The 12,272-nt window shown below is 46.6% G+C and overlaps 1 protein-coding gene across 1 annotated transcript in view; it reads left to right on the top strand.

Moving 5' to 3' along the window:
* GDAP1L1 (ganglioside induced differentiation associated protein 1 like 1) overlaps window positions 1-12,272 on the top strand; it is a 41,413-nt gene that overhangs the window by 7,770 nt on the left and 21,371 nt on the right. Inside the window, exons 2-3 of the mRNA XM_050917437.1 lie at window positions 475-667; window positions 5,988-6,161. Coding sequence (XP_050773394.1) covers window positions 475-667; window positions 5,988-6,161 — 367 coding nt within the window. The remainder of the gene's footprint in view (window positions 1-474; window positions 668-5,987; window positions 6,162-12,272) is intronic.

The raw sequence follows: 12,272 nt of genomic DNA, 5'->3' as shown, positions 1-12,272 counted from the left end.
CTGGTCTTATATTTAGATTGTAAGCACTTTGGGGGAGGGGCTGTCTGTTCTATTTTGTACAGCACCTAGAACAACAGGGTCCTGCTCCATGATGGCTGGTCCTAGAAATTGTAATATAAATAATAAGTTTCTGTGATTCTCTGAGACTGGGTAACAAAATATTTCCTCTGCCTTCTACCTCCTTCTTGGCTGCTGGGAGAGATGCCAGAGACTCTGGTATGTTGGGCTCAGGGCTCCTCCTGATGTCTTACTACATAGTACGTGTCAAGTGGCTCGAGGAATAATCCCAGGGTGGGCACTCTACTGAATGCCCATTGGTAAGAGGAGCTCCAATCAGCCCTGTGAATGCTACAAACATGGGGCCCCAAAGACCCACAAGTGGCTGAGCATCACTGTCCTGTAGACTTTGTGGGTATTGGAGACCATATGCAGAGCCCAGTGGGCAGCAATGAGACTTATTGCTTCCTGCCATAGGTCCGCCTGGTCATCGCGGAGAAGGGGCTGCCGTGCGAGGAGCGGGATGTCAGCATGCCCCTGACTGAGCACAAGGAGCCCTGGTTCATGCGTCTCAACCTCGGAGAGGAGGTGCCCGTGATTATCCATGGAGACAACATCATCAGTGACTACAACCAGATCATCGACTACATGGAGAAGAACTTCACAGGAGGTGAGGAGGGGTGGGTCAAAATTCATCATCAAAATGAGGTTTTGATGGAAAATTGGAGTTTCGGCTCAAGGAAACTGTTGGTGAAAAGGAAGTGGGTTTTATCCCACAAAAGCTTATGCTCAAATAAATCTGCTAGTCTCTAAGGTGCCACAAGTACTCCTCATTCTTTTCGTTGGTGAAAAGTGTCTGCTCTTCAAGAAAAATTTCAGCTTTTTTTTGACAGCAAAACATTCCAAAACCAAAAAGTTGTCAGCCGAAACTGAAAACTTGCAGTTGAAAACCAAACATTTCAATTTGGAAATGTCACCACAGTGCCTCATGGGAGTTGTAGTTCATGCCCCTCATGTCCCCATTTTCCTTTATGAGCCAGGCTCCCAGCAGGGCTACTGTTTTTGTATTTGGTTTGAGTTTTGGGCTGTGTTCCAGGCCTCTTCACCACCCCCAGCTGTGACAACTCTATTATTTCTGTGTATCATCATTATGAGACTTCATGTGCAGAGATGGGGTGAAACTGGAACCACTTATTCAGCTCTCCACCTTAACAACCTTTATGAGTTTGGATAAAATGGGGCCTAGCTCTGAACTGGCCAGGGCCAATGAGGTTTGGCAAAATCATTGCCAGTTGTGGTTTTTGCTCAACCTCTGCTTAGACCTAATAGTCCTGCAGAGTTTTGCCACCCAGTGGGATGTCACATGGTCTGACGCGAAGCTTTCATAGCCTGCCAAAATCAGCTTACTCTGGTGTCCCGGCCAGTGGCACCGGGCGCTGACGTTCCTCTCCCTGGAATGTGCCTGGGAAGGGCTTTCCTGGGGCTGAGCTGGTGAGTGACTGCAGTCGGAGGACAGGTTGGTATATTGCCAGTAGGGAGGAAATGAAAGGGGATGGCAGCTGTTAAGGAGGGGAGATGTTTATATTTGGTGTTACGTGAATGTAGTGCCAGTGAGCAGCAAAGTATTGCCAGCACTGGGGAGTGAATCCCTTTATTTATCCAGAGCAAATGCAGCCTGGTTAGTGGCAGAGCGAGCTCCCCCACACTGTCCTGCCCTGGTGCTTCACCCCACGGGTTCACAGAGAGAGGGCCCAGCCCTGAGGCAATGACTCACCAGTGCTTTCCTGAGTTCCCTTCATTTGTCAGAGCAGAGCTGGCCAGTTCAGGGCTGTCAGACTGGGATGAGTAAGCCGGGAGACTTCAAAGGCTTAGGAGGGAGGTTTTAACTCTGTCATCATGACACTCATCCTAAAGCCTGTCACCTTAGGAATGGAGAGACTTTAAAAACCATCTTAAAATAGATTCCAAAAACAAGGGAGTCTTGGCAGATCAGCGGCTGTCCTCCTCTCCTCGGCTCCAGCACTCCCTTCTCACGCTGCTCAGAGAAAGCATTCAGAAAAAGCAGGAAGTTTCCCCACTCAATCAAAGGCCTTCTTTTAGGCTTAGTTGAACAGGCTGGTCTTGCTGAATCCCCAAAGTTTCAACAAATACATCTTAAACAAAGCAAAGGACCACTTGTCACCACCCCTCGTAGCTTCCCAGAGGTTCCCGCTTATGGACCAGGCCAGGACCCAGATTTGGTTCAGTCTGAAAGACTCTTCTCAGGCACTTCACTCAGCGGCCTATATTCTGTTTTATTAATGCAACTTCACTGATTTCTAATCCCCAGTGAGCTCACCCTTACAGATGTGACTTTACCTTGTCTCCATTAGGGTTGCACACATCTAAATGAGGGCAGAAGATGCACATGTGATAGCATCCTGTCACCAGCAGAAGGCATTGACCTAGTCAGCGACATGGAACAGCTCCTAGAGTGATAGATAATTACAGATCTGCCATGGTGCTGGGGCAGGGGGTGGGAAGGGGAAAAAGGTGCTCTGACCCTGGTTAGCAGTTCTATTAGTCATATTAGCAAGCTCTGGAATCATGTCCAGCCCATTCTGGCTTTGCCTGCAATGCCAGTCTTTAGAGGCTGATGCTGGTGAGACACTCACTCCATAAAAATGTTTCAATCCTGGAAGGGCTCTTTATACTAAGGATAAATATCTGCAAGGCTTCATTTTGTCGCAGGCTCGAAGCAGAGTCTAGCTCTATTAGTTACCAGCCATACCCTGTGAGGTAATATATAACATGGCATCAGCAGCAATCGGGCCAATATGTGGAGTTAGTTCAGCAACCAACAGGGAGAACAGGTGTCATTCTGGTGAGCTAATGCCTCCAACACCAGCTGAAGGGAGTAGGTCCACAGCCACAGCTGTTGCATTTCAGTGTGGTTACTGAGTAGCCTTACTTGAAGGGCTGGCTATTCTGAATGCATTGGGTTCCAGCCCGGGAAACCTTGGCATGAACTGCTACGATGCTGGCTGGGAGCCATGTGGAAGCATGCGCTCTAGGGATTCTGTATTAGTGTTATTTCATTCCATTGGTGGTGGTTCTCAAATGAAAAGTCCCTGTTTGTGGCTGGGATCCAGCCTCTTGTACTTGGTCCAAGGACAGCATGAAGGTGAACGGCAAACTAGCAGTCCCATGAGGGACTTCGGCTCAACCACATCATATTTAGAAGCTATGAAAATCTCTCAGTCTGAAAAATTCACTGGGAAAGGGTTTAATGTGATAGAATCCCCAAACCTATCAATGGAGATGCCTTGCTTGGTCCCACCCAGTTCATCCCTGGGGGCCAGGAATGTTCCCTATAGTGCATTTACTGGTACTTTATAGAGTCTAGATTTATATTATCCTAGGGAATAGCCAGCTCACTTATCTCTCAGGACAAGCCCTTCCCATTGCTGCTGATAGCACTTACTTACCCACCTCAGAGGGAGGTGATGAGGTTTAATTAGGTTTTAAACAGAGCTTGAGATGCAGAGCACTACATACCAGCTACCAGGTCTGATATGCTTTTCAGTGTGAGGATGTACCATGGCTATTGGTATAACCCAAATCTTGGGGCTCATGCTCAAACACCCATAGAAGTCAGTGAGAGTTTGCCAGCGTTCAGGCCGAGTAAAACCGGAATGAGGACCTCCTGGTTTGACTCTGTGCTTGGTGCAAGGAAATGGAAATCATGGGACCAGTGGAAGATTTCAACCAGTCACAGCTGAGAAGAAATCAGATGTTCTCCAGGAATTGTTTAAAACCTCAGTGATCTTTTGGGGCCACATTTTCACTGGGTTTCCAGGAAGCACCTGCAAAATCCCCTGACACATACAAACCCTGTATTGGTGGAACAAAGCCATTCAGATACCACAACCAGCTTTTGGCTAGAAAAGGCAGGCACAGTCAGCTTTCAGACATCGTGAGCCTCTTTTCTTAGAAACCCCTCAGCCAAGGGCTGTTGGCAAAGATGCATGTGCCACAGTGTGCCTAATGTGTGTGCATAATTACTGAGACTGCTTGAAGTTGATCAGAAGGGTCTGTTTGCATGTGATTTGTATGTGCACTCACAGTAATTACATGCATATATTAGACATGCCATTGTAAACAACCCTGGAGGGCTGTGGCTTTGAAAATCAGGCCGCTAATTCACACTTTTTAGCAAGGAGAGAAGGAGCTGAATGTTGTTAGTTAGGAAGAGAGAGCACACACACAAATGTGAATGTGTCAGTGAGTGTGGGCGGATGACACACTGCATAACGTAGCCAGGGCTGACCTTACAGTAGTTAATATTAGAGCAGAACTATGAAGATGCAAAGTGCCATATAAGTACTAAGTATTGCTGTTATTATTGAGTGTTATGATTGTGGGTGCTTGGCAGTGCCCGAGTCAGCACCCAGGAATTAGCATACAGCTAAAGCACATGTAGTGGGTCTGGTCTATAGGGAGTTGCTGGGTCTGGGTCTGTGTCTGTGCACTGATTGGCCAAGAGACTGCACTTGGAATAAAGAGCATCACAAAATAGTTCTGTTGCCCTAGAACTCCTGTCATAAACAGATAGCTAAGGGTTAATGTCTCTTTCACCTGGAAAGAAATAACCTGAAACACCTGACCAGAGGACCAATCAGGAAACAAGACTTTTTAAAATCTGGGTGGAGGGAAGTTTGTGTGGGAGTCCTTTGTTCTGGTTTTGTATCTGTCCCTCTCGGCTATGGGAAGGATTTCTGTCTCTTGCTTTCTAATCTTCTGTTTCCAAGTTGTAAGTACAAATATAATAAGGCAGTAAAGTTTATATGGTTTTCTTTTGTATTTACATGTGTGTAGTTGCTGGAATGTTTTGAATTGTATTCTTTTTAAATAAGGCTGTTTATTCATATTTCTTTTAAGCAATTGACCCTGTATTTGTCACCTTAATACAGAGAGACCATTTTTATGTACTTTTTCTTTCTTTTTATATAAAGCTTTCTTTTTAAGACCTGTTGGAGTTTTTCTTTAGTGGGGAACTCCAGGGAATTGAGTCTGTGCTCACCAGGGAATTGGTGGGAGAAAGAAGTCAGGGGGAAATCTGTGTGTGTTAGATTTACTAGCCTGACTTTGCATACCCTCTGGGTGAAGAGGGAAGTACTTCTGTTTCCAGGACTGGAAATAGAGAGGGTGGAATCCCTCTGTTTAGATTCACGGAGCTTGCTTCTGTGTATCTCTCCAGGAACACCTGGAGGGGGGAAGGGAAAAGGTTATTTCCCTTTATTGTGAGACTCAAGGAATTTGGGTCTTGGGGTCCCCAGGGAAGGTTTTTGGGGGGACCAGAGTGCCCCAAAACACTCTAATTTTTTGGGTGGTGGCAGCTTTACCAGGTCCAAGCAGGTAACTAAGCTTGGAGGTTTTCATGCTAACCCCCATATTTTGGACGCTAAGGTCCAAATCTGGGAATAGGTTATGACAACTCCATACACAGGGGATTTGGAAAATCCCATTAATTCCAGGTACGAGTTTGGTGCCAGTTTGCTTTCCTGGGAACAGAACTCAGCACCTGATGTTTAGAGACGCAGAGACTTTGCAGCCACCACTGAAGTCAATGAGAGCTGCAGATACTCACTAGCTGTAAGACCCAGGCCCTGAACATTTACACTCATTGGGTGCAGGGGAGGGCCTACTGTACATGATCAACCTAATCAACCAGTGCATAAGAGGGACCAGTCCAAACAAATCCAGGAAGGCTTAGCTCCGGGGTTAATTTCACTTGAGCCCCAGGAAAGTGTTTCAATGAATGGTTTGATTTCATCTCTAATCAGAACTAGCACATGCTAAACACAAACCGGTGTCGCAAAACAGGAAGTAATGAGCCACCCTAAATCAATCTTTGATCATCCCAGTGGCCTGGGGACAATCAAATCACATGGGAACAAGTTGGTGTATTGTAGCTGTAACCAATGCCAACTTTTTGTTCTGTGTTTCAGAAAATGTTACCAAGCTGATCCCCGATGCCGGGAGCATTCTTCACACAAGAGTGGTGCAGTACAGAGAGCTCCTGGACTCACTGCCCATGGACGCCTACACTCACGGCTGTATCCTCCATCCCGAGCTCACCACTGACTCCATGATTCCAAAGTACGCTACAGCTGAAATCCGCAGTAAGTTGCCTCTTTAGCAGGACTGCCTACCGCCAGTGAACAGTGGGATGTTTATTTCTTTCTATCTTGGCCCTATGCAAACTCCACCCCGACAGGTGCTGTTGACACACATTTAAAAACACAAGGGCATAGGAGATGCAGAGTAAATCAGCCAAAGCAGCAGCACTTCTTTCCTTCGTGCTACTGCGCATCATTTGGTCATGTGACTACATTTCACCTTCAGTGACTTCAGCCCTCCATAGGGGCCTGCTGAAACAGATGGGCTCAGCAGTGTGCCCAGGAGACAGAGCAGAACTCTTACTTGAAGAACAGGAGACAGTCTAGTGGCTTACTGACCCAATACACTGGAAGCAAATGTCAGGTGTCACTCAGACTCCTGTATGCTCTTTACTTCAGCTGCCTTCTCCGGGAGCATTACTCCAGATGTTTATTCCCTCTGGTTCAAAACCATTCTGCATGAGTTCCAAGTCACTCACATTTTACACTGTGCCCCTTGCCAGGGTGGAAAATATATCTCGTGAAACAATGGAAATCCTGCCACTTTGAAAATCTCAGTCTCCTTTTCCCATGATGAATCACCCTTGACCATTCCCCAGAGCTTACAGCTAGAGCTGGTAGAAACCTTTGGACAGAATGTTTTTCCATTGGAAAATGCCATTTAGTTGAACCTGCTATTTTCCAGGGGATCATGTCAACATTTTGTTTCGATAATGTTGGAACATTCCATTTTGGCATTTTTGAAATGGAACATTGTGATTTTTCATTTCACGAAATGGAAATTCTGATTCCTGCACAACTCTACTCACAATCAACTGCTGAGTAGCGAGGAGCATCCCTGATTCTCTGTGAGACGGTGAGAAAATAGAGGGTAGCCAGCACCTTCCAGGATGGGACCATTAGATCCTCCAGACATAGTATCACCCTTGCTTCCTTCTGGGTCCCCTTCTCAAGGACAATAATCTTCCCGCAGGGTGCTGCCCAGGGCACTGCTTACAGGATCCCAGATGGGGCTTATCATCCTCTCGAAGATGATAGTCTCTTTCCTGTAGGATATTTGTACCCTGTGAGCAGAGAGCAGAAGGGGATTGTGAACCTGCTGCAATAGGAGCTGCAGGACTGCTCTCATGACCAGGCACTGAGCATGCAACGGAGTGCACTGTCAGCATCAAGAAAAGCTGCTGTCAAAGCCCTGTCATCATAATAGACACAGACATAAAAACCCAGATGACCAGGTCCAGCCCTTGTGCAAGCAGGTGCTAGTCTGTTGGGCTTCAGGGGAGTTGCATTATTTTAAGCCAGAACTGAACCTGACCCGGAGTGGCTAACATCCAGGCACTACGTTCTGCCAGTTACCCATGACTAAGATACTCAGCCAGTGAGTAGCCTCTTTACGGCTTTCAATGGCATTGAAATTCACTTGGGATAATTAGGGCTTGGTGGTTCTGATTCCAAACAACCAAGGTAGCAGATGGTCTGGAAAGGAGACAGAGAAATCGACTGCAGCCTTTGGGACAGAGGGTAGGAGTCCATCTAGTCGCAGTTCAGAGGGATCAGCCTCCACGCGTCCAGGACCAACATTACTGGGCCCTTTGCAGATGTTTTATCCATACATGCGGGTGGAGGACATGCTGTGCCCTTCATTATTTTATAAAGCATATTGCATTTGGATGCATTAGCTGTTATTGCTGAGGGGGCGCAGTTAGGAGAGATTGTTATCCCACACTTTACAGCCCAGAGACTGTGTTAAACAGGGCACGCGCTGCACATGCTTAGGGCCTGGGTTTCCGTGATTGCTGAGCACATTCCAGTCTAACATGTGCTGTCCATTCATGAGGACTAAGAAAGCCAGTGGGGTGGTGCGTTTTGGCAAGTACAGACTTTGGAGTCCTGGCCCCCTTCACACCATGGAGGGGGATCCACACCAGTACTAAACAGGCCAGCATGGGTGCAGGGCTGTGTGTGGAAGAGGCCTGTGGGGATCCAGTGGCCCGCAAGGCCCAGGTAGGTGGAATAGAAGGCATGGCTATGTGAGTGAGGGAGTGAAGGGTATATTAACCCTGTGGCCTGCCTGTGGGTTGGGGGATGGACTCTATCCCAAAGACTGCCTATTACCTCCCATGAAGTCCAAGTACTGTTGCTTTGAGCAGGAGGGAGAATATCATAACGGACCACATCAAGTGTCCAAATCACAGCCTCTCTTTACTCCCTCTCCTTGTCTCTTTTACTTTCTCCCTGCTGCTCTGCTTTTTCTCATGTGCGCGCTCTCCTTCTTCCTCTCCTTCCCCCCACCTCCAGTGGGCTATTTCATTATTATTTTCAATAATTTAAAGGTCATACGGGGGAGACTGCCAGGGATTTAATTACAGACACTGGATGAAGCGACGTAATACTGTGTACTTGACCTTCAAGCATTCATGAAACATTGATGATACTTAATATAACTCAGCTGCAAAGACTACTCTTAAGGCCTGGTTCTCCTCTGGGAAGTGCCTTTTCAGAATGACACTGGAGCGCCCCACCATTATTGTCTCTCAAGGACTCTGGATCAGAATGGCTCATGGATCACAGTTTACAAATACAAAGATTTTTTTACCTTTGACAAGCCCATCCTAGGATCTGGAATTAAGCTGGGCTCATGTATCACAGACAATCAGATATCTGCTGTTGACAGGGCCGGCTTTAGGCCAATTCCACCAATTCCCCTGTATCAGGCCCTGCGCCTAAGAGGGCCCCACGCCCAGTGGCAGAGCCGTTGAGGGGTGGGGCAAGTGGTCGAGAATCCCTTCCCTGGCTAGAGGCTCCTTTTTAATTTTTACTCACCCGGCAGCGCTCTGGGTCTTCGCCAGCGGGTCCTTCACTTGCTCCGGGTCTTCAGCAGCACTTCAGCGGCAGGTCCCTCAGTGCCACTGAAAACTCGGAGCGAGTGAAGGACCCGCCGCTGAAGACTAGGAATGCCACCCAGTGAGTACAAGCCCCACATGTTTTTTTACATTTTTTTTTTTAAGTCATCCCTGCCAAGGCCCCGTTGAAACTGTTCGAATCGGGCCCCGCGCTTCCTAAAGCCGTCCCTGGCTGTTGACCATGTCCTTCTCTGCCAGATTTTCTTCAGGGTTTTTCTGTTTGTGTCCCATCCCCATGTAGCTGGGACTCTCTCTCATATGGGCTCCCCATCTCCATCTTCTCATGTGTACCTTTGCATCTCCACCCTGCCTTTTCCTTGTGCCACAGGCACCTTGAAGTCTTCTCCCTTCTACCCTCACTGAAGTTCTTTTGTGATCTGACCTAGACTTCCCTCCTACTCTCAGTCCCGAGGTTTCACACCGAGGACATGCCCTAAGCACATAAAGGGAGTATTAGAAAATGCAATTTGCTCATGCAAATATCCCATTGGCACACGTAGGGCCAAATTGTACTCTCAGCGGAGCTGGTTTCAATCCAGAATAAGGCTAATGAAGTCTAAGATGAGAAACCAAGTTGATGAGATTTATACCAGGAAGAGTCAAGCACAGAACAAACTGGTGCTTACGATATACTATTGAGAAACACAAGAACATTTCTTACCTTGTCAGTGAAGTGAAAGGGAAAGGAGGAATTCTAGAGGATATAAAGAACCAAAAAATATTAATTCAGTGAAACAGGTCTAACCACAGTGCTAAACATAGGGGGTCAACTCCTAGCCCCACTGAAGTCAATGGAAGAGATCATTTCCCCTACATTCTCAACAACACTGAACTCAGTTTTGGCTTTCCACCTTGATGGAACAATAATTCAGGCCCCCTGCACTAACAATTCCATCATTGCAGAGTCTGCCTCAGAAAAGGTTGTATAGCAATCGACATGGGGAGACGAGGAGACAGGGCCCCTTTATTCTATTCTTGGCTTTGCCACAAACACCCTTTGTTACTCTGGGAAGGTTCCTTGACTCCTCAGTGTCGGTCTATCTGGGCTACTTATCAGGCCCCATCACTGTAGTATCTGTGCACCTCAGGTTAATCTCCACCTCCTTTTCTATCTCATTCTCTTCTCAAGTCTTCCTATTGGTCAGTGCCTATGGTGGGCTCTTCCTTGACAACACATACATGTTGAGATGGTTGTACCCCATCACATGTATGTGTTTCTATGTGCACACGTACACTATTGCTTTCTAATGGGTGGAAGCAGATCTGCTCATGTGGATAGCAGTCCCTTCTACTGGTTAAGTTAGTGCCACTACTGTAATTTACTGAGTACCACCTTGTGATTTTGGAGCATGGTGATGATTATCAGTATCTGTTTATATTGCGGTAGCCCCTAGGAGCTAGGCACTAGACAAACACAGAATACAAAGACGGTCCTTGCCCCAAAGAGCGTACAATCTAAGCAAGCGTAAGAGTGTGGGTTCTTTTCCCTGTGCTGTGTGTCTGTGACTTGATGACAATGGTGTTGGCTGCCCACAGCTCAGTGCACAGAAGATGAAGTAAAAGGCTTCCAGCTGCGTGCCTAAAAGAAGTTTTCTAGGGTTGGGATTATACCAGGCATTGGATCAGCGGTTATCAGAACCAGAAAGCCAGGATGCATTTTGGACAGAAGCTTCTGGGCAGTCGCTTGATCAGTGGAAGAGAGACGCAGAACAGAGAGAGAGAGAGAGACGTAGGATGAAAAGAACATACAAGTAAAGCCATTTATTATTTATCATTATAATTCTGAACTCCTCAGCTCCCGGGATGGCCCATTCATTAGAGGGAGAACTTCCCCTAGCAGGACTGACTGAGTACTCCTTGCTTTAAAGGTAGATGTTGGGATGCTTTCTCAGGGTGACCAGAACTCCAGGTGACCTTGTTACCCCTTTGCCTTAGCAAGAGAGAGGTTGCTAGCCAGCCAGCCAAGTTCCCTAGGACTCTGCCAGCCCTCTTTTCCTTGCAGGTAACATTTGATACACCCTTGTCCCCAATGCCCCCTAGAAGTGGATTCCTCTGCAGTGTCCAGCCCCTGCCACTGGACACTCCCAGAGATTACCAAGTCTGCTGTCTCCAGAGAGACAGTATACACACCAGCCTGTTGGCTCGGCAGAGGTTTAGCACTGTATGTTTAAACACTGCACTGGTATGAACTTATAGTAAAATGAATAACAGGTTTATTAATAGTGGACAGAGAGCTAAGTGATAATGAGCAAGGATAATAGGAACAAACTGATTACAAATAAAACAAAAGTATAATGAGCTTTTGAGTAACTGAACTTGGCAGGCTACAAACCTTGTCTTAAGGCAGTTTTCTCACCTACCACTACTTCTTAGCATCACCAACCCATATGGTGAGGGATCCAGAGTTCATGGATGCAAAGAGCGCTGACCTCTTTGTTCCCTCAGTGGTGGATCACCAAAATTCCTTTTGCTTCTCTCTATATTCCCCCCAAATTTATCATTTTTGTCACCACTGTCAGGATGAACCCCTGGCATTCAGACTCCAGCCTCTTCCCATGCTGAGTTCACATCCTCATGTTAATTTGTTCCTCCTGTTTACTTCTGATGCAAATGAACTGCCCGTTGTCTCTGGCATCACCTGCTCATTTTACATTAGCGACAGGGAGATAACTATCCTGCCTCTTGTCTGGAAGAAAACCTGTTTTTCCCTTTCTCTGGTCACAGACTTTAAAGCTTAATATCGGTAGTTCCTAATATAGTGTTAATACATACACTTCAAAGTGATATAAATGACCATGTGTCACTGGCTTTCATTTGATATCTCACACAACATTCTCTGTAGATAAATATCCTGACAGCAATGTGTTAGGTGTAGTGAGTTTGTCAGGCTTGATAGGAGTTGCTGTTACATGACAGTGGCATTGAGGGGCTCATAGGGGCACAGATGTACAGAATTTCAAGGGTAGACTTTGTAACTAATAAACCATTTGTTCAGTTCTTATAAAGGTCCCAGCAATGTCTATTTTGTATGCACAAGGCAAAAGAGGGTGAAAAGAACGCAACACAAACTGCTGATCTGATGAGGATAAAGCTGCAGGCACAAGGTATGCAGCAGCAAGTGTTCAGGAAAGCTTTAAAAAGTCCGTATGCTGGTAGTCTAACAGGAATCCAGAAGAGAAAATGAAGAGCTGAAAATCATTTGAAGTCCACT

Source organism: Gopherus flavomarginatus, chromosome 11 (genome assembly GCF_025201925.1).
Source record: "Gopherus flavomarginatus isolate rGopFla2 chromosome 11, rGopFla2.mat.asm, whole genome shotgun sequence".
In the NCBI taxonomy this organism is placed as follows: Eukaryota; Metazoa; Chordata; order Testudines; family Testudinidae; genus Gopherus; species Gopherus flavomarginatus.
Note: the sequence above shows the minus strand (reverse complement) of the source record. Positions and strands in the feature narration are given on the sequence as shown.